This window comes from Protopterus annectens, chromosome 6.part0 (genome assembly GCF_019279795.1).
Source record: "Protopterus annectens isolate FY-2018-M chromosome 6.part0, PAN1.0, whole genome shotgun sequence".
Taxonomy (NCBI): Eukaryota; Metazoa; Chordata; order Ceratodontiformes; family Protopteridae; genus Protopterus; species Protopterus annectens.
This window is the reverse complement of record NC_056737.1, coordinates 523,398,246-523,423,941: the sequence shown is the minus strand read 5'-3', so window position 1 is coordinate 523,423,941 and position 25,696 is coordinate 523,398,246. Positions and strand designations below refer to the sequence as shown.

The following is a 25,696-nucleotide window of genomic DNA, read 5'->3' as shown; positions in this document are numbered from 1 at the left end:
GGTGGTTCATTCTGTCTCCAATCCTTCTCATACACATAATTATTCCTATGAGTAAATTCTCTAGGCTTAGGATAACTAACCTTATCCTTGTATTCCTTAACATCTCTATCTAATTTTCTACTTTTCCTTTCATAGATGTTCTTCATACTGTTTTCTATTCTATTTAAGGTATCATAATATTTCCTTTTACTTGCCTCAATTGAAAATAGCAGGTCCTCAGTTATTTTGTGATTAATACTTTCAATTCTACTATATAAACATTCTATTTCCCTTTCATTTTCTCTTATTATAGCTTTCAATATTTCAAATCCACAATTATCAAAAATACCTATCAATTCCTTGTGAAACTCACTCCCCTCTTTCACCTTACTGGGGTATTTGCATACTCTTAAACCTTTTGGTACAATTTTAAGCCTCAAACATTCTTTTAGGTATGCATTCTCCAATTCAGTATTCTTAAATTTCCTAGTTTAACTAGAAAGATTTCCATTTTCTAGAAATTGCTTTTTTTGGCAGCCAATAGCATTACATTTAGTAAGGCCTTACTACGTGTAGACAGTTCAATTTACATACCTCAAGTGAAAAGAAACACTTCTTAGTTACAATCATTTGCTCCCCATACATTTCTGACAAAGTGCTCTGTAGGTAATTTGTAATATTTGCCAACTCGTTACATTCCCCAAAAACATGTTCTCAATTACCCCTCTAATTCTTAACACACTTCCAGCATTTGCTAACTTCCCGAAGATACACGCTCTAAAATCTGCTTGGGGTATTAAAAATAATTATGCAAACACTTCCATGGAAAAAAATCTTAAACTTTCTAGACTTTGTTGAATACTTGGGTGACATATAGATGAACTCCCATTATTCCTTTATAAACTGTCTTTCCAGTCTAAATTCTGAGTCTTTTCTAATGTTTTCTGATTGGTTCTTAAAGTTAACATGTATTATGTCTTACTAATTACCCCTTTGTTAGTAGCAGCTTCTGTTCTACACTAGAAAAAAAAAAACTCTACCACTGCTGGTCATTCACTAAGCACACCTCTATCCTTTTTCTCTTTGCTACTCTATCAATCCCTGCTAGGGAAGACTGCCTCTAACTTGCAGTTTATCTTTTGCTTGATCTCATTCTCTCTAGTTATTTGCTGTCAATACTTTGGTTCCTTTGACAATTTTCTCTGATAAATTCCAACCTAATCTTGCCTATTTTATGTGCCCCTAGTTGCAGTAATCTCTGTTGGTAAAATGCCCTTTCTCCATTCCCACATCAATTTAGTTCTTAAAATCCTTTTTGCTACTTTATAAATATAATATTCTGGATGGTTATTTTTCTAATGGCATGCATCCAAAATCCTACTCTATCCAAATTTCTTGGACTGCCCCCTCCAAAATCTTTTCTTTCCACTTTGATTTATAACCTTCTGCTTGTGTTACATATGTAAGGCTTAACTAGGTAGTTATCGTCAAATCTGGTAATACTAAATCAACTTGTTCTAAGGGGAGATCCAACTTACCCCACATATTCACTTAACATTTGCTCACTTTCCCTCCCACATAAACTCCTTCAACTATTTATTATGGTCTGCGACTTGTCTTCCAGTTGATAAGACTATGCTTGGCTTGTACATAATACTAAATGGGCTAGAAAACTTTTCAATGCTTGTACCTTACTGTCCATATCTACAGTAAAGAATTCCCAGCTTCTCAATTGTTGTATTATCTTTTGCCTAGTCTCCTTCCTCAAATCCTTAACTGCCATAATAGAACTTTTTTAAATCTATAAACCTAAATACTTAACTTTATCATTACATCATGACTCCATAAATTAATTCATATGTGCATACACATTTTTACCGTTAAAACCTTTAACTTTTATTTTCATTTTATATCTTGAAAAGACTTGAAAGGGTCTCAAAATGCTCCATAATACTAAACTGCCTTCATCTGTGAATAAAGATAAAATTTCCTGATTACTACACCAGTTTATCATTAAATTTGAGCGACTTTTATTACCATTTATTTATTTTTTATCAATGCTCTAAATATAAAGAAAATAAAAGGAAAAGAGGACAACCCTGCCTGGTTCCCTTGTTTATGCACAGTCTGTTACAGAGTACCCCTTCCATCTTAATTTTTGCCTCTGATCCTTAGAATAATGGGGTTAATTAGGAAGACATATTATCAGGAAACACAACTCTTAGTACTGCCCTACTCTTAAAATCCCAGCTGACTATCAAATGACTTCTCTGCATCAAGGCACACAACAATGGTGGTGTCTTCTTACACCCTGCTTCCCTCTGGATCATTGGCATTATATTAGGGTTATTAAATGTTTGCCTCCCCTCTACAAAGCCACAGTGATTCATATTAAGCAGTTTTGGCAACATATTTGGCATTCTCTTAGCTATTATAGACCAACACTTGATAATCATGATTTAAAATTGAATTTGATCTATATGAAGCTGAGGCTACTCCCTCTATGAATGACCATTACTCTTTTCATTGTATTTAAAGCCATTAGCCACAGACGTAAGACAATCAAAGATAACTGAATATAAATGAAGAAACACTAATGAGAAAATATTAATTTTGCAAATAACACAATACTATAAGCTACCAATCTGGAACACACTATAAAAATCATATCTGACAAACTGAAATATTTTACTAATATAGCAGGACATAAAGTAAATAAAGCAAAAACACAGGCTATGGTAAAGAATTATTCTCCCAAAATATGAAATGATACAGAACCTCCCCTTTTTTTGTGAGGTCATGTATACATGAGACACTTGGAAATTTGGTTAAAATGGGATGTTGCGCAAGAAGCCAAAAAATTGTGGGAATAAATAAAGAATAGTTGTGTAAACTGTTTCTACAAAAATAGATGTTCTTCTCTTCCATATGTTGCAGTATTCTTAAATGAGTGAGTCCGCCAACGACTGACTTCGAATGTCCGGCCAGTATACAAAAGCCTAAAGCTACTGTGAGGTATGTGCAACGTCGTACATAGAACTAGTTTTAATATCTGTCAAAGTGACGTCGGGTATAAAGCAGATGCTGGCATGTACCAAGCCTCAGAACTGAATGTCCCTGGAAGAACACCAGCCTGAGATAAGTAAGGAAACACACAACCAGCAATCAGAGAAGCATTGGGGAAGGCGGGGGGGGGATACTATAACATATAGAAGAGAAGAACATCTACGGTTATGATAAGATTTTACACAACTATTCTATGTCCTTCTATTCCTATGTTGCAGTATTCATAACATGAGGGAAAATATCAAAGCTCATGCAGGAGAAGGATTGGGAGGAGGGGCAGTAGCACTCTCTATAAACCCCTGCAGAACAGCCCTTGCAAAACCAGCTCTAGAACTGAAAATGTCATACAACTTGCAGTGTTTTGTGAAAGTATGGACAGAAAACCAGGTAGCTGCTTCTAATAGAGCGGAAGTGTCCAGACCTTTGAAGAAAGCACGTGAACAGGACACAGCTCTAGTGCAATGAGCCTTTATTGGGGATGCAAGAGTTTCACCATGAAACACATAGCAAAAGAAAATGGTTTTAGAAATCCAACAGGAGATAGTCTGCTTGAAAAAAGGGCTGCCCGGGGCCCTAGGGTGCTAGGGAATGAAAAGGAAATTAGATTTCTTAATAGGCTTGGTTTTGTCTAAATAAAATGAGTTGTCTATGCACATCCAAGGTGTGTAAAATCCTCTCACTAGTGGATTGTGGAGATGGAAAAAAGGTGGGCAGATTAATGGACTGATTAAGTGACAACTCACTCACCACCTTGGGCATAAAGGAGGGACTGGTGCTCAAGGAAACCCTATCCCTGTGGAAAATAGTAAAAGCGGAACAGACCATAAGTGCCTGAAGTTCTGAAACTCTTCTGGCTGAAGTGATGGCCATAAGAACTGTTTTCTAAGTGCAATACTGAAGAGAATAAGAAACTGCTGGTTCTAAACAGGCCAAAGTAAGTTTCTCTAGAACAAAATTTAGATCCCAAGGAGGAGGAACTGGTTTCATAGGTGGTCTGATATGAAGGATGCCTTTCAGGAAAAGTTTAACTTCCAAACTTGAAGCCAAGGGAGAAATCATAGGCAGACAAGCAGAGATTGCTGAAAGATGAGCTTTACAGAAACTTATGACAATCCACTCTTCAATAATTCACACAGGTAAGACAGAACCACTGGAACATCTGCCAACAGTGGTTGGAGGTCCTTAAAAAGACACCAGATGGAAAACCTTTTCCATTTTGAAATATAGGATTTCCTAGTATTGGGTTTTCTGGCTACCTGCAGAACTTGCAGCACGTTCTCAGAGAAAAGGTGTCTGAAAAGGATCAAAACCTTATCACCCACACAGTCAGCTGAAGGGTTGACATCTGTAGCTGTATTAGAGATCCCTTGTCCTGTGTGAGTAGGTCCACCCTGTGAGGTAACTTGTGATGACTGCCCTTGGCTAAATGCAGAAGAAGGGTGAACCAATGCTGTCTTGGCCAAAAGGGGAGTCACCAACAAGATTTATGGTTGTTCCTGTTGGATCTGAAACAGGACATTTTGGAGAAGCGGGAAGGGGGAATGCACAGAGAAACATTCCCTTCCAAGAGAAAGATGGGGCATCCACCTTCCATGCCTGAGGATGGGGAACTCTGGCACAAAACTTTGGAAGCTGTCTGTTCATAGGGGAGACAAAGAGATCTAGCTGAGGCGTACCGCACCAGTGGATAATATCCAGAAACATATCCCTGTGTAACATCCATTCGTGGGATTGAGTCATGGATCTGCTAGACTTATCTGTCACAACATTTTCAATGGAAGGAATGTAAACTGCCTGACGAGTTAGTTGAAACTGAGTAGCCAACTCCCAAGCATGGAGAGCCAGTCTGCAAAGGGGATAAGACTTGGTCCCTCCCTGCTTGTTGACATACCAAAGGGCTGTGGTGTTCTCTATGAACCACTTTAGGGTGCCAGAAAGAAGAGGAGGCTTGAAAATTTGCAGAGCAAAAATACATGCTATCCTCTCACTTATGTTTATGTATTCCCTCCTTTGGGAAGGAGACCACACATCTTGAACATTCCAGGATGGCAGTGTTGCTCCCCATCCCAAGTCCAAAGCACCCGTGAACAGCTCCTGAGTGGGAAGGGGTGGTTTGTATGGGTAGGCCTGGATTCCAGGTAACCTGCTGAAGCCACCAGTCCAGTTCATTTTTCAAGCTGGGAAGATGGGGAATAACAAACTCCAATGGGTGAACATGTTGCATCCATACTGACCTAAGGTACCACTGGAATTTCCTCATGTGCAGTTTGGCTAGAGGTGCCATGGGAATAGTGGATGCCCAAAAGGCAAAGAAACTCCCTGGCAGTCAGAGAGTGAAGAGGGATGACAGCCTGGAAGTGAGCAGATAGAGAACCTTCTGAGGAGGTAAAGAAGCCAACATCCTGTCTTGTCTGTATTTTGCATCCTAGACAAACATGGTCTTGTGAAGGAAGAAGGGTAGATTTTTGAGAGTTTATGGTGAAGCCCAGACTTTCCAGCAGAGACACAGTGAAAAATAGATTCCTTGAAGAGTGTCTGGAGAGTGGGCCTGGAGAAGATGATCACCCGGGTATGGGAAAATCTGAATGCCCCTTAGTCTGCAAAAAGTTATGATAGGAGCTAAGCGTTTTGTGAAGACCCTTGGAGCCGAAGACAATCCAAATGGCAACGCAGAGAATTGAAAATGTGAGGAAGCAATAGCAAAGCACAGGAATTTCCTGAACAGAGGATAAATAAGGATGTGGCGGTAAGCATCCTTGATGTCTAGAGACACCATGTAGGCCTGAGGAAGAATGAGGGAAAGTAGTGTGTTCACAGACAGAATGTGAAAGGTGGGAACCTTCAAGAAGGTGTTTAGATATGACAAATCTAGAACAGAGCTCCAAGGGCCATCTTTCCTGGGAACCAGGAACATCCTTGAGTAAAATCCTTTCCCTATTTGTGAAGGTGGAACCTCCTGAATGGTATCCTGAGAAAGAAGGCTGAGAATGACTTGGAGAAAGAATTCCAACTATTCTTTCGGGGCTTGTGGAACACCCCTGAAGGAAGGTAGAGTCTTCCACACCATGACGTATCCTTGGAGAATAATGGAAAGGACTCAAGAGTCCTGGGTGATCTGTTTCCAAGCAGGGAGAGACAGTGAAAGACTCAAGGAAAGAGGGGTCTGGCTGCAAAGAGGTTGGTAGTCACAAACTACCTGGCTTGCTCGGAAAGGGCCATTTTTGAGCAGCAGGAGTAGAAGAGGAGGACTTGGCAGAGTACAGTTTTGTAGCATCTCTTTTACCCTTGGAAGGAGGAGATCTTACAAAAAGGAGTTTTAGAGGGATAGTTCCTCTGAAATCAGGGGAACTGGTGACACAAAAATACGTTTGAGATATTTTCCCTTTTCTTGTAAGGACTTAAAAAGTTCTGCAGCAGAAGAATCAAACAAGGCCTTGGAGTTTAGAGGTGCATTCATAATTTTAGCCTTTATGTCATCTGGTAAGGGCTGTAGTCTCAGTCAAGAGTACTTCCTGAGGACAAAGCCTGAAGCAGCAGCTGTGGCAGATGCCTCCACTGCATCGTAGCTATACTTAACTTGAATGACATGTAACTTGAGCAGAAGAGCTCAGAATGGAAGATAACTGAGACTTAGTAAGGGAGTCTGGAAGCTCTGAAATTAGCTTAAAGGCATAAGATAGAAGGGCTAAAGAATATGTAGCCATATGGGTCTGGTAATTTATGGCTCTAAAGGCCAAAGTGGCTGAGCTATAGATTTCTTCCCCAACCTCTCCATAACATTATTCTCCTTGTCTGAGGGGAGAAGGGAAGTAGAAGACAACATCTTAGAGGCCTTATCAGCAAACACAGAAATTGTTGCTGGGTCTGCAGAGGGGAATTTAAACAGGAATTTGAAGTCCTCTGGTACCTTGTAAAACCTGTCTGACCTTTTAGGGGTAGGAGATTGGGAGTCAGGACACTTAGAGGCTGCAGAAAATGTATCCAAAAAGGCTGGCAGCACAGGAGGAACTGCAGATGGAGATGGGGAGTCCCTCTGTAGAAGGTCATATCTTTTTTGAATTTCTGGTACCCTAAAGCAATCCCATTTAAAGAATTCCCTCATTTTAACTATGGTTTCCCCAAAGGTAATATCCTCCCCTGGAGAATTTCTACCATTTGATTCCTCTTCAGGGAAGTATATCCTAAGGGTGATGAAATTTGGGCAGAGTATGCCAACGATTCATACCTACAAGAACCATCTTCATCAGATGAATCTTCATCTCGAGTCCTCTTCTGTGGAGAAACTGGAGAAAAGGAGGGAGAAGGAAGAGAGACCGCAATAGATTGTCTCAGGGCCATATAGGTATTTAAGAGCCCTTGTGAGAAGGCTTGCCAATATGCAGACTGTTCTTGGGAGACAGGAGAAGAATGCTTAGTTTTCTGATTCTTCTTGTATGGGACATCCATGTGGTGGACAGAAGAGAGACTCTACGTCAGCCTGCACTCTATAATACTGCTTGGGACATCTTCACGAATAAGGATTTGAGCCACATGGGCTTTCAGAAACAATGAGCCTGGGTTCCCCCCTTAAGCCCGTAGCAGACATCTGTGTATTCCCCCGAAGACATCGTATAACAACACTTCACAGCCTCTACTGCGGTACCTGCCGAAGAATCACCTAATGACTCCGAAATGGTCTCTGGGCCAACATCAGGCTTGACAGAGATGCACAGAATTGGAGGAGCAGCAGGTAACTCAGGCCTAGAGTTCTTGGCCTTCTTAACTTTCTCACCTGAAGGGCCTGACATACCTTCCATGGTGTCGCATGCTAAGCGCTTAAGGTGCTGATTCTCTAAATACAGATTCAGGGAAGCTAGATGACTGCACAGGGTCTTGGGGAAAAAGGACTTGCAAATCGTACAGGAGGTATGGTTGTGGTTAAGGCCTAGGCAAAAAAGACAGGTCATGTGAATCTTTATGTGGAATTTGCCTTCCACACTAACACTTGTCCTTCCTAGATGACATGTAACCTCAACCACAACAGTAGCACACAAAAACAATAAGAAAATTCCCCAATGGGGCACTTACTTGGATTAGAATTCGCAACTTCACTGATGAGCAAATGACCGGAGAAGACATTCTGACTAGCGGCAGAAATGTTCTGGGGCTTGGTACATGCCGATGCCCACTGTATACCTGACATCACTTTATAACCGATGTCGGACTAGTTTTATGTGCAACATCACACATATCTCACAGTAGCTTTAGGCTGTTGTATACTGGACAGACGTTCGAGTCAGTTGGTGGTGGACTCCCTAATGTTATGAATATTGCAACATATGAACAAAAGGACATCTCAAAAGATTATAAGCAGTATCTGACTACGGAAACTGCTATTTATGGACACTGACAATAAGATGCATAGATGTTTTTGGTCCTAGTCAGGCATAAACAGAGAGACTAGATCTGGAAGAATATGAGAAAGAAAATTACAGAGTTTTGGGGGATAACAAAAGAGAAAAAGTACAACGGGAAAAATTAATACTGGCAAAGGAACAGGGTAGTTTAGGACTTCAAAATTCAAATGCATATTATAAGGTCACACAGCGTAGATTAATACATAATTGATTCAGGACTCAGAATATATGACCAAATAGAAGCATATGATAGGCATGGTGCCTGCTGAGGAAATGACAGGATCACAAATGGGCATTTGGGTAGATTTAGAAATGAAATATAAAAAGCATTATACAGATGAAAATAATAAGCAAGCTTTTATTTTAAAGAAGTTAGACCTTGTAAAAATAAAATGACACCAACAGATTATACTACATATAGTAACAAGAAAGACAGACACACATGTAATAAGCATCTGGAAAAGAAAAAAACAAAAAATATTTTGAAAGCAGATGATAAAAGAACATGAGGTGATAAAATAGGATGAAGCTGGACAAATGTTTCGGCTATCAAATTCAGATCAACCTGTATATGCAGGGCTAATGTTACATTTGAAGGACAATATGCAAAAGCTGAATAGTAAAGCTTGTTAAACCACAAACGGTAGATTTTTACAAATAAGGGCATAATAGAAAAGGCAGACCACGCCCTGCATACAAGGCAATATCAGCAAAAATACCATGGAGTGAACAAAGACATTACAGAAGGTCAGCTGAGGGAAATGTCTTATCCTAAGATATGCAACTAAATTAAAAAAACTTTAGAAGTTTTGTATGCATCCCTGAAAGACTTTAAAAAAGATTCCCACAGACAAAAGGCATACGTTGGAGATGTGGTGGTTCACACAGAGGATCTTGCAATCATATATTTTAGGAATGTACACAACTGCTTCAGTACAAAAATGAACTGAACAATACATTAAATGTTATACTTGGAAGAGAATTTAACCACAGTATAGAGATGTTTTCTGCTACCAGCTGTGTTGGTCGTGCTGCGGTAGCATTGTCGCCTCACAGTAAGACCTTGTCCTGTTCGATTCTCAGCTAAAGCGTCTTCTGTGTGGAGTCATGCGTGAATGGGCGTACCTTCGTTGAAGGCTGTGCATCAGAGCTGGCAATTCGGCACGTAAAAATCTACTGCCAATCATTAGCGGACCGGAGTTCCGCTGTGGCGACCCCTAACCGGGAAAAGCCGAAAGATACAACATAGAGATGTTTTCTGCTGATATGGAGTAAAATCACATGCACTGTAAACATTGGTGCTGGTAGTGGTTAAGAAAGCGATAACTAGCTAATCAGGTAGCTTAGTGGGTTAAGGCTCTCTGTATCAAGGCTGTAAGGTCTGAAACCTTTGCCTGCTTTTGGGTCAAAACTGAAAAGGGCCTCTGGATCTATCCTCCTAACCAGTTACCAAATAGTAAATAAAATAAACTAGAAAATGTAAAAACAAAGAATAAGAACAGTAAAAAAAAATGATTAAAGAGATTAAAAATGTGGAGCTGAGAACTACTAGGGATCAAAAACAAAATTCCAAAGTAAAAAAAAATGGGCTATAAGTGATTCTGTAACAAAAAATGAGCTTGAAGAGGAAACTGACACAGTAGTACAAAGTACCTACAAAGTACAACTATTTAACAAAGTAGTAATACAAGGCATGACGTCACTGGTCTAATTGTTAAGATTTGTAATATAGTGAAAATAAAACAAAATGCTCAATAGTTGATTCTTGTTTTCAAATTATTTTGTGCATAGTTAAATGTTTTCGTCTAAGAAGAAACTGAAATTGAGACTAGGCAAAAGAGTTGTTTGTAATATATTGAGTTATATGCTTAACAATGACAGGTTACTGAAAGTTAAAAGTAAGTACTGACCATCTGACATGAGGCTGTTTATTATATAAACATATAATTATAACTTGGTTGTATTAGCAATCAGTGCTGAAATTTTAAGTGCACCATTCATGTGGTTTGCACAGCATCAAAAAATAAAAATGCGGTAGTCAAGCTTTTGCTCTTCTTGGAAAAAAGAAAGGAGTGCTATAACAGCAGCAAATATCTAGTTCCTTAGGAGTGCTTACTGCTTGGGGATAAGGAATGCCACACTGTAGCTGGATATAGAAAGAGAGAAAAGAAACAGAGTAAGGACAGCGAAGGCAACAAAAGCTTATGCAATACTGCTTAATACACAATCTACAAATGTCCAAAAAATAACATTTAATCACCTTATTAAGCTATGATGCAGAGAGATCAGATAACTCAAATATAGGCCCTAAATATATTGTTAGACCATGCTGCATGTTTCATTCATGCACATAAAAGTAGTAAAATACTTTCAAGTATAAGATCAGTCTCTTGTTATTTAGAATTTTCTGCCTAAGCACAGGGTAAAAATGTGTGTTTCATTCAGACGTTTAAAAGCAGTGAACAGTTTTACTACTTAACATTAGACTCTTCTTATTCAGAGTTTTGTTTATGCTAGTTATGAAACTGTTTAAGTCAATGGAAATGTAACATGAGAGCATCTACAAACTACAGCACTGAGAAATGATACAAACTTTTTTTCTGCCTGGCTTACACAACAGTTTTACAAAAAAAAAAAAAAAAAAGGAATGCACAGCTAGTAAATCTCAGAAAATAAGAACTTTTTTGGTTGTGTATACTGAGCATTTGCTGAGATGTCCCTTTCTTCCATCTCCACAACAGTAAGAGAATGTGGTTGGATGAGTTTACATCCATGAATATGGCTATAAACTTCTGGCCGATATAACACTGTCTACTTGGCCTCTGGGCCAGTAGCTTCAACCAAAAGCAGATGGAGCAGCAACCCAGTGTTATGATTCCAGCAGGGTGGTGCTGTGTAAAACAGGGGTTGAAGGACATATCAGAAGTGCCAATTTCTGCTGCAGTTTACCAAATGACTAGAATGCATTTTTGTCAAGCAATGTCAGACAACTGCTTCATTTTCAACATTCATTTTATTTATGTGTATTTGATTACCGACGAGAAAAATGGTTCTGCAAACAAAGCACACCAGTCCATCATAGACTACAGGTGCAAGAATCCTGCCCCTCCAGAAGATATCAAATGCTAAAGGTAGTCTATAAAAATGCATCTTCGACAGCAGGACAGCATGTACTATGACAAATTCAAGGCCAACTAGAGTACTTTTTTCCCCTGGCCTTACACAAAAGACAAAACTGCAACCAATGAGAACTTGAAGCTACAACTTACCTCTCCATGATAAATCAGAATTTGAAAGAATGTGTCCATAAGCAGAATGCGATCAGGAAGAATGCTGCTGCTGTCCAGAAGAACAGGCTGGTAAAAGAAAAAGAAAAAAAAACATCATCTTCCTTATACCACAGCAAAAATACACTAAAAAGTATACTTTTTAAAGCATGATCAAACACTTCCAATGGAAAGCAAACACACAAGCTTCTGATATTAATAAACTGTGCGTTGTACAGTGTACAAAATGTGGAACTCTGCCTGTCACCTACAATTTTGCTTGTAGAAAAAAAGGACATAGGTTCATAGGTAGGTACTAGGCTCTCGGCTCAAGGGCCTACGTAAGCCTAGCCAACAAGGTTCCCTGGCTTACTCCACCCAAGAAAGTTATTTTCCTGTGCCACTGTCGAGCAGATGCATAGAAGTGATCCCCGGGGTGCATTTACTATTTCCCATCCATTCATCAAGATTTTTCTTGAAGAGTGCTAATGAAGAACTTTGCTTGACATAGATGGGTAGCCTGTTCCAGAGTATGAGAAGTCTCTGGGACAGGAATCTATCCCTCCAGCATGTCCTGTTTATTGTGGTGACAAGGTTTAGGTCCCAAGAGCATGTAGCTCGGAGGGATCGTTATTTCTTTAGGTGCAGCATGTCCAACAGCTTTGGGTTTGACATAGCTTTATATTTTAGGCAGAGATCCCCTCAGAGTAGGCGATATGCTAGGGAGTAAAGCTGGAGTTTTTTGAGATGGTCAATGTAGGGCATTTGTTTGAGGCCAGTAATCCTCTTTGTGAGGTACTTCTGTGGCCTTCCCAGCTCCTGCAGACATCTTGTGAGGTACATTCCAAAAGGGGCATTGTACTATGGGTCTAATGAGTATTGAGTAGAGGGGAACAATGACCTCCTTTTTCCTGGATGAGAACCCTTTTATGATGAGGTGTACCACATAGAAGGACTTCCTGACTACTGTGGCGATGTGACTATCAAAGGAGAGACTACTGTCCCCCTGGGTCCCAAGGTCTCTTGTCACACATTTGGTGTTAAGTAGATTGCTGCCTATGTGGTAGTTCATAGGTACAGAGTTTTTACCAAAGGGGATGACACTGCACTTTTTGGCATTGAGCTTGAGGCCATGACTCTGACACCAGGCATCTGTCTCAGCAAGGCTCTTCTGTAGGATGTCCACATCATTTGGGGACTTAACTATGGCTCCTAGTTTGCAGTCATCTGCAAACTTCGTTAGCCAGAGGCCTTCTGTGTTAGCCTGTACTTCAGAGAAGTATACACCAAACAGGAGAGGTCCCAGACTGAACCCTGAGGTACTCCACGTGTCACTGTTTTGAGGTCAGATTTGGAGTCTGCAACTTTTAAAGTGTGGGTTCTGTCAGTGAGCCAGTTGGCAACCCATCTTGTGACGTAGGGATTTATACCTAGTTTAGTGAGTTTAGCTATAATTCCAGAATGGGAGATGGTGTCGAAAGCCTTGGCGAGGTCAAGATAGGCTGTGTGAACCACCTTACCCTCATCTACGGCTTTGGTGACTGCCTCAAAGAAGTCGATCAGGTTCAGAAGACATGATCTGCCTTTCACAAACCCGAACTGGGTGGGATCCAGAGTTTGGAGGTTACCAATGTTTTTGTTTATGAGTTCCATGATGATACGTTTCATGGCCTTGCAGATCAGGCTAATAGGGCGATAGTTCCCAGGATCAGTGGTGGCTCCCCCTTTGTAGAGTGGGATAACTTTTAGTTATGTACTCACCATAACTTCAGATGTTTGGGATCCACCTCGCCTACATTCTGACTGATGGGTTCGGAGCTGATCCCTCGGCTCCGACTTGGCACGCTTATGGCAAAGAGCGAAGTCTCTTATTGGCTGAGCTTACTATATCCCAGGATGCACCACTACCAGTCCCCCAGATCTAGTTTGTCCGCATACATGCACACATGCACGCTCTGCTTATATAACATCGTCAGATGAAACAAGATAAAAACAGTAGAACTCAAACCGTTCAATCTCTTCTGATCTCCAAGGCAGGGGGAAGGAGGGTGGGTATTAGGAATGTAGGCGAGATGGATCCCAAACATCTGAAGTTATGGTGAGTACATAACTAAAAGATGTTATGTGATCCTATCTCGCCTACATTCTGACTGATGGGACAGCGTCCCTAGCACCTGAATCCTGGGTGGCTCACTGGAAAACACTCCTGAGTACCGTGGAACCAAATGATGCTCGCCCTTTAGATGCCACATCCAATTTATAGTGGGAAATGAAAGTGTGCGGATTGGACCAAGTAGCCGCAGCACAAATCTCCGATATAGCGAGCTTGGAATGAAAAGCTATAGAAGTCGCCATAGCTCTGGTAGAGTGAGCTTTGATAGATGTTGTAAGTTGCTTATTCAAGAAGAATAAGCCTGAGTTATACAATCTCTAATCCATTTGGAGATAGTAGCTTTTGTGATGGTTTTACCCAATTTATTGTCTGAGAAGGACACAAACAACTGGTCTGACTTACGAAATTGCTGAGTCCTGTCTAAATAGAAGCGCAATTGCCTGTGAACATCCAATTTATGGAGAGTGTATTCTGCTTCATTGGAGAATTTTGGGAAGAAAACTGGTAGCTCTAGAGATTGTTGGAGACAGAGATTAGAACAGACCTTTGGGACAAAGGATGGATTAGGCCTAAGTGATACTCTATCCTTGTGGAAAATCAAGTACGGTGGTTTAATAGACAGGGCTTGAAGCTCTGAAACTCTTCTTGCAGAAGTAATTGCAACTAAGAAGGCAGTTTTCCAAGACAGATATTTTAACTCACATGTAGCAGCCGGTTCGAAAGGGGAAGATGTTAATACACGAAGCACCAAATCAAGATCCCACGGAGACGCGGGATGAAAAACTGGGGGTCTTAACAGGTCCGCACCCTTAATGAAAGTTTTGCATAGTCTGCTGCTCATCAATGGAGGATCCATGGATTCGTGGAATTTAGAGATAGCCGCCAGTTGGACTTTAATAGTAGAGACAGAAGATCCTTGATTAAACAGGGATGTTAAGAATTTCAAAACTTCCGGGATTGGAGCAGTGATAGGGTCTAAGCCCCTGAGTTGAGCCCAGATAGCAAACCTCTTCCACTTACTGAGGTACAATTTCTTAGTGGTGGGTTTGTGGGCTGAAGATAAAATGTGAATAACTTCCGGGTCTAATGTGTGACTTCTGACTAAAGTCGGAAGTGGAGGAGCCAAGCTGTCAACTTCAAGGAGTGTAGGGACTGATGCTGTCGTCCGACTGATGAATTAGCAGATCCGGAGTTAGATCTAAAGTCCAAGGATCGCCCACCGCATGTTTCTTCAGGTAGGGAAACCATACCTGACGAGGCCAGTATGGAGCAATCAGTATCATTGTGGACCCCAACTGAGAAGCTTTTGAATGACTTTGGAGAGAAGTGGAATCGGAGGAAAGGCATAAAGTAGCCCTGTTGGCCAAGGTTGTGCTAGAGCATCCATAGCTGCTTCCCTTGATGTGGAGTCAAGGAGAAGAACCTTTGCACTTGTGTTTAGTGGTGTTGCAAATAGGTCGCAGCACGGCGTCCCCATCTCCTGAAAACCTGAGCTGCTACTGTTTCGTTTAGGGACCACTCGTGAGGAGAGAGAATTGTTCTGCTTAATCTGTCTGCCAATATATTTGATTTCCCCGGAATGTGGGTCGCTACCAAGAAACGGCTGGTAGCTACAGCCCATTCCCACACCCTCATGGCCTCTCTGCAAAGGGGGTAAGATCTGGTCCCTCCTTGTTTGTTTAGATACCAGACCACCGACATGTTGTCTGTGTGGATGGTGATTATGCTCTGAGGGAGAAACTTGTGTAAGGCCTGTAGGGACAGAAGTACAGCCCTCATCTCCAATACATTGATGTGGAGAAGGGTTTCGTCTGGAAGCCAGGAGCCCTGAACTAACCTGCCCAGACAATGCCCCCCCCACCCTATCTGGGAGGCATCTGTCGTCAGGGTGACCACTGGAGAGGAATAACAAAGGGCTTCCTTGATTTAGATTGGATGTCTGAAGCCACCAGCGAAGGTCCCGTTTGCATGTTTCTGTAATCATAATGGGATGATTGAGGGGAAGGTCCTGAAAGGACCATTGAGTTGACAATAGCCACTGAAGAATCCTCATGTGCAATCTTGCCAGAGGAACTAGAAGAACTGTGGCAGACATCGAACCTAAAACTTGTAGGACCATCCTGGCTGGGGCTTTGGATCTTGAAATCAGGGCTTGAACTTGGCCTTGTAAAGTTTGGATCCTTTCGGTAGGAAGAAAAACACGCATCAATTTTGAGTCTATCTCTGCTCCTATGAACCTTATGCACTGAGAGGGCAGCAAGACAGACTTTGACCAATTGAATGTAATTCCCAGGGTAGCACCCAGGGAGATGGTGGCTTTGAGGTTGTCCATTAGTAGATGCCTGGTGATGGCAGTCAGGAGCCAGTCGTCCAGATAGGGAAACACTTGGAATCCAAGACTCCTCAGGTGAGCAGTCACTACTGCCAAACACTTGGTGAACACCCTGGGGGCTGTGGTGAGACCAAAGGGCAGTGCACAAAATTGGAAATGACTGTCTCCCAGGCTGAAGCACAGATACCTCCTGGACGCCTGATGTATCGGTATGTGATAATAGGCGTCCTTGAGGTCTATGGAGCACATCCAAACATCCTTCTCCAACAATGGGAGAATGGATTGTAACGTGACCATTCGAATTTGGTTTTCGTGACGGCTTGGTTTAATCTGCTGAGATCCAATATTCGTCTCAGGTCGCCTGTCTTTTGGCACTAAAAGAACCTGAGTAATTTCCGGATCCGATCTGGTCTGTGGGGACCGGTTGGATGACTCCTTTTTCTAGCAGCTTTAAAGCTTCTGCGGCTGCAATTTCCCTTTGACTGGGTGGTGGGTCCGGGATTTTTTTGGACGGTGGGGGTGAGCATGTGAATGGGATGGTGTAACCTCCGGCAATGATCCGAAGCACCCATCTGTCCTGAGTGATTGACTCCCAGGCTTCTAGGTGCTTGGCAAAACGGCACCCGACTGGCTCCGGAGCAGCACAGCCGGGCAATCCCTCATGAGGTGTGGGAGGCTGGAGAGCCACGAAAGGACTCGCGGTCTCCAGAATTGCGGGGCCCTCTGCCGCCTCTGGGACGGCGTCTCCCAGAAAAATTTCCCCGTCCTCTGCCTCTGGAAGGGGAATCTTCCTGCTGTTGAGGAAAAAACTTACGTGATTTATGGAACCACATCTTCCCTCCTCCTTTAGCCTTGGGATAAGGCCGAAAGGGAGTGGAATAACGGGCACCTACGGCAGATAAAGTTTTTCCCTCTTGCTCACAGCGGGTAAGGGTGTCTTTAACCTTAGGTCCAAACAAAGAGGACCCATCAAAGGGAGCGTCGGCGAAGGAAGACTTGAAGGCCTCCGCAAGCTGACACAAACGGAGCCAGGCTTGTCTCCGTAGAGCCACGCCTGTGCCTGCCGCTCTACCCGCCCCTTCGGCCGCATATGAAATAAGCCTCATGGACGAGTTAGAAATTGACGCAAGGATAGCCAACTGAGAGCTAACCGACTGGGCTAGCTGCTCAGGTAGGTTACCCGAGAGGGAATCTGACAGCTCCTTGACCAGATCCCTCTGAAGCCTTGTAAAATGTGCCAAATAATTCAGGGACCTTAACGTAAAGGCCGCTGAAGTCAGGGTGCGCTTCCCGTACCGGTCCATGCTCCTAGACTCCTTATTAGGAGGATGGACGGACGTTGAAGCCTCTGCCACGTCCTGTTGTGTAGCAGATGCCACCACCATGGCATCTACAGCCACGCCTTTAGTCAGGAACTCCTTCTCAGGTGGGGCAGACAAAAATTTGTTAGGACGAGAAGGGACTGGTTCCACGGTATCTGGATGTTCCCACGCCCTTCGACAAACTAAATCCAGGAGCTCGTTGAAGGGCGGAGACACCCAGGAGGCGGAAGGCAGAGCCCCAAAGGCCTTGAGGAGCACTGACTCATCAGCAGAGGGGGGTTTGGATATCCAGCCGCCTCGTTGTTTGAGGATCTCTAAGATGTCTGCAAATGAGACATCATCCGAGGACGACTTCGGGGACCCCTCCGCATCATCAAGATCAGTGTCAGATGTAATAGACTCGGGGGAGTCCACGTGCTTCCTCTTGCACGATCTCTTCCTTGGGGGTTCCTCTGAAGACAACTCTGAAGAACCCTCAGGAGGAGGGGAACCCCCAATGGGGGTAACCTCAGGCCCAGGGGCTCCGCTGCCTACAGACAGGGGAACTGCCAAAGACCCAGTCTCCACACCCAGGGAAGGTGCCGGTAAAGCCGGAGAGATGGCCGAAGAAGACTTGGCCAAGGCACTCCTCATAGCTCTGAAAGCCGGACCCCCAGAATCCTGGGAGTGTCTGGTCTCCAGAGCCATGATAGCAGACGGAAGTCCCGCAGCCGAAGCACCAAGAGGGAGGCTCGGAACCGATAGCATAGGTCCCGAAACATCCCCCCCAGGTCCAGCCGAAGAAGTCCGTGTACCAAACTCGGACCCGAAGGCCGGGGTTGGAGTAAGGGTCGGAGCCGACCCTAAGATCTCCACCGGCTCCAACAGCACCTGCTCCGACGGAGCCGAAGCAGTCGGAGGAGGAATAGCAATGACATGGGCATGGGCCATCGGCTCCGAAGCCAACTGGGTCGGAGCCGTAACAAATTTTTGAAAGACTGGGGACTGGAACAGTCTTTGGAGCACCCTGTCTATATCCGAATCCGACATCCTCGATGACCTAGAGGATACTGAACGGGTTCGAGATGGCCTCTCCAACGGCCCCAAAGGGCTAGGGGACCGGCTCGAGGCGACTCGATGACTATCGGCGCCGAAGGAATACCACACTAGTTTCCATCGGTGCCGAGGATGGGCTCGGCGCCGAGGAGGAAGTGTCTGAGCGGGCAACCTTTGTCGGCTCCGAGACCAGTCCATCGGCTCCGAAGCCAGAGGAGTCGAGACTGGTGGCATCGAGGCAGACCATTCCGCCCTCGGCTCCGAAGTCCTTGGAGCCGAAGGAGAAGCCTGCCTATGTCTTTTGGCGGTCGGATCAGACGGACTGGTCGGAGCCGACGCCCTTTTCTTTTTAGCGGGAGAAGGAGAGGATGCTAAAGCTTCTTCGAAGGAGGGTTTTATTAAGCCTTTAAGAATGAGTTTATTTTTCCTCTCCTGGAGGACCCTCGAGGAAAAAGCGTGACACACACTGCATGACTCATGTAAATGTTTTGCACCCAAACAATAAACACAGAGAGAGTGGTCATCTGTGATTGACATTTTAAAATTACATTTGGTGCATTTTTTAAAGCCCGAAGGCCTAGGATTCTGAGACATTATAACAATAATGCAGAAAAATCTCTGACAGCAAAAGCAACACTATAATGCCTTAACTGACACTACAAAAATCAGTTTACAACTGCCGATTAGGTAACAATCCGGCTAACAACAATTAACTCAAGGGGATCTTAAAACCCCAAGGGTTTGAGAGGGGTTGACTGACCGGGAAAGGCCCTACAGATGAAGGAGGCCTGAAATCAGAACCAACGCCCAATCACACTACAAGTTTTTCACTAAAAAAAACTCCAATCACACACAAAAATACAGAGTAGCCGTTAAAACAGCTTTTTATGATAAGAACAGCAAATTTCTGACAGAAAAACGTAAGTTAAATACTACTCAGCTCAGCCAGCTCGAGACCACGTCTTCGCTAGTTAGCGGCAAATGAGATCTGGGGGACTGGTAGTGGTGCATCCTGGGATATAGTAAGCTCAGCCAATAAGAGACTTCGCTCTTTGGCATAAGCGTGCTGAGTCGGAGCCGAGGGATCGGCTCCGAACCCATCAGTCAGAATGTAGGCGAGATACGATCACATAACATCTGTTGTTGTGTGCCATTCAGTGGGCACAAAACCTGATGCGAGGCTATTACTGAACATGGTGCTTAAGTGGGGGGAGCCAGTTCATTCTGAAGTTCGTGTAAAACGCAGCCTGGGATGTTGTCCGGGTCCATGGATGCTGTGTTTTTGGCTTTAGAGAGTGCAGCTTTTACCTGCGTAGTTGTGATTACAGGGACTCTGCATTCTTCCTGTATAGATATGGGCCCTTTAGGGGGGTGGGGGGGGTGGGGTAAAGTTAGCATTGAACCTATCTGCTAGGATGTTGGCAATATCAGTTGGTTCTGTACTTTTCGTGCCGTTGTGCTGTAACTCAGAGCAGATCTGGGTGCTGCCATCGAGATGCTTTGTGGCTGTCCTTAGAATTAGTGGCGATTAGGTTTTTGTAGCTATTTTTGGTGGAGCTTATAAGGGATCTCAGCTTCTTACTGAGGCTGACCAGGGAGCTCCTCCACTCATGGGATTTTACCCTCTTTTGCAACAGTTTCTTCCTTCTGTTGTACAGTTTGTTTATGGCAGGAGACCACCAGATTGGCTTCCTTTTTTTGGAGGATAGCGTCTTGGATCTGTTTGGGATAGCACGATCCATGCACTCATGTAAGTACTTATAGAGTGCATTTGTGTAGGAGTAAGCAATTGTAACTGTATTGTCCATCTGCATAGGGTGTCATAAAATTCACCACTTCTGTCTTAAGAAGCATGAAGTTGGCTTTGGAGTAATTTTTTACCATGGTTTCCTTAATGGGCGGGTGGCAGCGGGATGTGGATATCAAGGGTGATTAGCTTATGGTCGGATCGGACCAGTGAGGAGTTGACTTCAGGTGTGGAACACCGGTCACTCATGTTGGTAATGACTAGGTCTAGGATACTGTTGCCCCTGGTGGGGGTGTGGATAAGTTGATCCAGGGCATTGGAGTTTATGAATTCTAGAAAGCGTTGAGCTAAGGAGTTGGTACACAAGTAGTTTTCCCAGTTAATGGTGGGGTGGTTGAAGTTGCCCCTTATTAGGGTATTTGGTTGAACCCTAATATTTTCCAGTACATCAAGAAAAGAGGAGTGGGAATCCTGGGGCATGGTGGGGGATCTTTTTGCCCAGAGTTAGTTGCACTTGGATAACCTCGGATGCATTATGCTGAGCAACTAGCCTGGAGGTGTAGATATCCTTAATGAATATGGACACACCTCCGCCTTTGGTGTTTCGGTCCAGGTTACATGGCCGAAATGTGGGATGAGTTATAACCTGGTAGTGTAGGGGTGCTCTCTGGAGCCTTAAACCAGGTCTCAGTCACTGCACAGATATCGATGTTCTCTATTTTAAGGAGTGCCTCGAGTGAGTGCATTTTGAGATTTAGACTTGTAGCATTACCCTCAGTTTTTGCTTGCCTGTTCCTGATATGGTGGTGAATTTGTCATTTGAACCTTGCCTGAAAAAGGCACTACAGCGGCGGCAAGAGCCTTAGCCAGTATCCGGAATCCCAGGGACAACAGGTGCAGGCCATCTGTGGCAAAGCATCGTGGTCTGTTGACAATGTCATCCCAAGCAGACAAGATACTGGATCCCCTTAGAATGACACCAGAAGCTTAGCCAATTGTTGAAGTCAATCATTTTGTCCTTGTACTGCGATATCATTCTGGGTGATGGCAGAATTGTATTCAAGGCTAGGGTCATACCTTCCTGGGCTACAAGATCGGAGAGCTCTTCCATGTCTCTCTTCATATAGTCCAGGGAGGTACATCTCAGTTCATTCACACCAACATGGATAATGACAAAGTCATATTTGTACTTGTTGTGGAGTGACCTGAGTGCGTGGGTTATGTGGCGGGATCCTGGCACCCGACAGGCAGCTGACAGTAACCTTCTCCTTGTTTAGCCTGGTGAGTGGGACATCAGTGTGCCTGACTATAGAGTCACCTATGATTAGTGTGTTTCATTGCTGGATAAACATTTCAATCCATGAAAACTCCTAAATACCTACACTATATACAAGTATAAACACTTTTACGTCCACAACTTTATAAAGCATGCACTTTCTCTTTACACAGACTATCAGCATCATAGTCACAGAACTCCCAACCATTTTTTTGACAAGTCTTACAATCTAGTCTCTCTTCATTTCAGATCCTCCACTTTACACCACAGAGGGCTTAATACCCTATTCTCTTCCACTCAATTTATAATGGGTTGACACCCTTTCAACAATCTTCAATGTACACTTCCTAATATTAAACTGAATGCCTTGTTGTAGGCCTAACCAGCAACCTCTCAGTCCATATGCCAAATCAGCACTGTAATCCATTTTCCTACCAATCTGTTCCTCAGCAAAGGCAAGGCCAAAAATGGCTAATCTTCTGATAACAAGGACATTTCTAACTTAATATCGAAACCAACATTCATATCTACTGCCGACTACCAAACCATGTATAATGGCCCTATAATGTATTTACCATATTTCTAGAATTCCTTATCCTCCTTAAAGTCTTTGTTCCTATGGTACCTCAGAAATAAGTGGTGTAAATGGACCAGATTAATCAGTTAAACACAGTCACCAACCTTTTCAGGTCTTTCAAACAGATGAAAATCTAATTTAAGTCCCTTGTTGCTGTTACACCTAATAGTAATATATCACCTCTGTGAATTCCACTGTTACAAACATAATAGTGCTGGGTTCCACTATTACAAACATAATAGTGCTCTGAGCATGAGAACGTACTTGGAAGGGGAAGTTAAGCCTGCACCATTGGTGTAAAATGATACAACCATTACTACGACACAGAGGACCTCCTGTGATCGATTAGCAGCTCAAGGTGTTTGATGGCAGTGAGGATATACGTGTCCATTCTGGGGTAAGGACACAGTCTTGAATGCACCATCACAGATCCCTGGTGGAAGCTGGGGACTCATGATAAGGTGCTGCACTGAAGAAGGGCAGGACTCACAGCTGAGGCATACATGGAGGTGTGGCAGATATGCCTCAAAGCCCACTGCTTGCTGGACTTCCAAGATGGCTGCACACTGAGTAACAGCTTAACTTCAGCTCTCCCAGTGTGAAAACAGAAACTCAGAAGACAGAGCCAGTTAACTCATAACTCTGGGTTGGAAGTTAGGGGGGAATAACTGATAAAGATCCGAAAGGTTTTGTTTAACAGTATTTTAAGAGCAGGAGAAGCACCAACATCTTGGAAGAAAGCAGGGGTGGTTGTATTACCTAAACAGGGTAAAGACCCATGAGATCTAACTTCATCCAGGTCTATTTCAGTCCTAAACCATGATTATGAAGTGTTTATGTCTACAATGGCTAAAAGAATGGCAAAGATGATGCCAAAATTGATAGATATGAATCAATGTGGTTTTGCAGAGGGGAGGCAAACATCTGACAACATTAACAGAATAATGATGATCCAGAGGGAAGCAGAATGTCAGAAATTACCACTGTTGTTAGTAGGTCTTGATGCAGGGAAAGTATTTGACAGAGTAAGCTGGGAGTTTATGAGCAGGACAATGGAAACATTTGCATTCCATGTTAAAATTAAAGTGGGTGGGTGGGTTCCTCTCTGATGATAAGAAGTTATGTACTCACCATAACGTTCCATCTGAGTAGGTAAACTTCATTTGTCAGCAACCTATGGGTCTTCGGATCCATATCGGATCCGAGCCAGCAGTTTCCAACAGCAGAGATCTGAGCTCCAAGCTCCTCCCCCTACCCATAATCCCCTGCCAACCCTACCTGACCTCAGATCGAGTTTGTCCACAGCTAGATAAGCATACAAAAATCACCCGCAAAACTAGCTACATACCCTTGCCATAAGGAAGGTAACATCTCGAACATCCGAAGGTAAGGGGGACGGGGGAGGGGGGTCGGTTGCTGACAAATGAAGTTTACCTACTCAGATGGAACGTTATGGTAAGTACATAACTTCTTAATCTGAAGTAGTTAACTTCATTTGTGCATCAACCTATGGGACAGAGTCCCCAGCTACCTAAATCTTGGACGGTCCACAAGGAAGGATGTTCTGGAGCACTGCAGAGCCAAAGGATGCTCTCCCTCTGGAGACAATATCCAGCTTGTAGTGATTAACGAAGGTATGAGACAAAGCCCATGTTGCTGCTGAGCCAAAGGATGCTCTCCCTCTGGAGACAATATCCAGCTTGTAGTGATTAATGAAGGTATGAGACAAAGCCCATGTTGCTGCTGAGCAGATATCATCCAACGAGAGTCTAGAACGAAAGGCCGCCGAGGTAGAGACAGACCAGGTAGAGTGGGCATGAACTCCCAGAGGTGCGGGCCGACCAGTACTTTCATATGCCAACAGAATACACTGAGAAATCCATCTGGACAGTGTGACTTTGGAAACAGCCTTTCCTAAGTTAAATTTGGCAAAGGAAATGAACAGCTGATCTGATTGCCTATGACCAGCTGTTCTGTGTAAATAAAAGTGCAGTTGTCTGTACAGGTCCAACAGCTGTAACTTATGTTCCCCTTTGTTTTGGTAGTTGGGAAAAAAACTGGTAGGTTAATGGACTGATTAATATTCGATTCGGATGCAATTTTTGGAAGAAAGGAGGGATTTTTCCTGAGGCAGACTCTGTCTTTGTGGAAGGACAAATAATGTGGTTTTGCACAAAGGGCTTGAATTTTGGAAAACCTTCAGGCTGAGGTGATAGCTACAAGAAAGGCAGTTTTCCATGATAAGAATTTTAGATCTACTGAGGCTGCAGGTTCAAAGGGAGGGGCTGTAAGTGCCTGCAATACCAAAGTTAAGTCCCAAGGAGGGACTGCTTCCCTCACCGGGGGTCTGAGTAAGAAGGTACCCTTCAGAAAGGCCTTGCATAACTTGGAGGAGATCAACGGTCCAAGGACGCTTCCTACGTGATAGTGAGAGATAGCCGCCAACTGAACCTTGACTGTAGAGGAGCTGGCGCCCTGATCTTAGAGTCCTGATAGGAAATCTAACACCGCAGGCAACGGAGCTGTGAAAGGATCTAGATCTCTGTGCTCCACCCAAATAGAAAAACGTTTCCATTTGCTGTCATAGACCTTTCCGGTGGATGGCTTATGTGCTGCCACCGGAATAGCTTTGACCTGGGAAGAGATACCGGGAGTCCTAGCTAACAGTGGAACTGGATCAACCAAGCCGTGAGCTTGAGCTTGTCTAGATTCGGGGTCGGAAGATCCAATGGATGGGTTATGAGATCCGGAATGGGATCCAGAATCCAGGGAGGATTCACTAGGTGAGACCAAAGATACAGGAACCAAGCCTGGCGAGGCCAGAATAAGACAATGAGGATTATCTTGTTCTGCAACTGACTGGCTTTCTGAAGAAACTTCAACATCAGCGGAAGAGGAGGATAAGCATAAAGGAGACCGGGGGGCCAAGTATGCACCAGAGCATCTTGTGGGGATTCCCCGGGTGGGGGAATTAGAACAAAGTAGTCGTTGCATTTCGCATTTGAAGGAGAGGCGAAAAGATCGCAACAAGGTTGACCCCAAGTGGAGAATATCTGCTTCACTACTTTTGGGTTCAGAGACCACTCGTACGGGGAGAGGATGGTGCAACTCAACTTGTCTGCTAAAATGTTGGACCATCCCAAAATGTGCATCACTATGAGAAAGCGGTTGGTGGAAATCGCCCATTCCCACACTCTCATGGCCTCTCGACAAAGGGGATAAGACCTGGTTCCTCCCTGTTTGTTGATGTACCAGACTACTGCCATGTTGTCCGTCTGGATTGCAATCGTTCCTATGGGAAGAAGGGTCTGTAGTGCTTGCAACGTCAAAAGTACCACCCTCATCTCTAGGACATTTATATGCAGAGAGGTCTCCATGCTGTTCCACGTGCCTTGGACTGTCCTGACCGCACAATGCCCCCCACCCGAGGCGAGAGGCATCCGTAGTCACCGTGATTAGGGGAGGGGACATAGAAAAGGGGTGCCCCTTCTGGAGGTCTGGGGATTGGAGCCACCATAAGAGGGCCTTTTTGCAAACCCTGCTGAGGGGAATAGGGTGGTACAGAGGGAATTGCAGAAAAGACCATT

General features: G+C 43.7%; 1 protein-coding gene across 1 annotated transcript in view; it reads right to left on the bottom strand.

Annotated features, from left to right (window-relative positions):
• SEC23A (SEC23 homolog A, COPII coat complex component) overlaps positions 1-25,696 on the bottom strand; it is a 1,400,163-nt gene that overhangs the window by 153,640 nt on the left and 1,220,827 nt on the right. Inside the window, exon 17 of the mRNA XM_044074240.1 lies at positions 11,711-11,797. Coding sequence (XP_043930175.1) covers positions 11,711-11,797 — 87 coding nt within the window. The remainder of the gene's footprint in view (positions 1-11,710; positions 11,798-25,696) is intronic.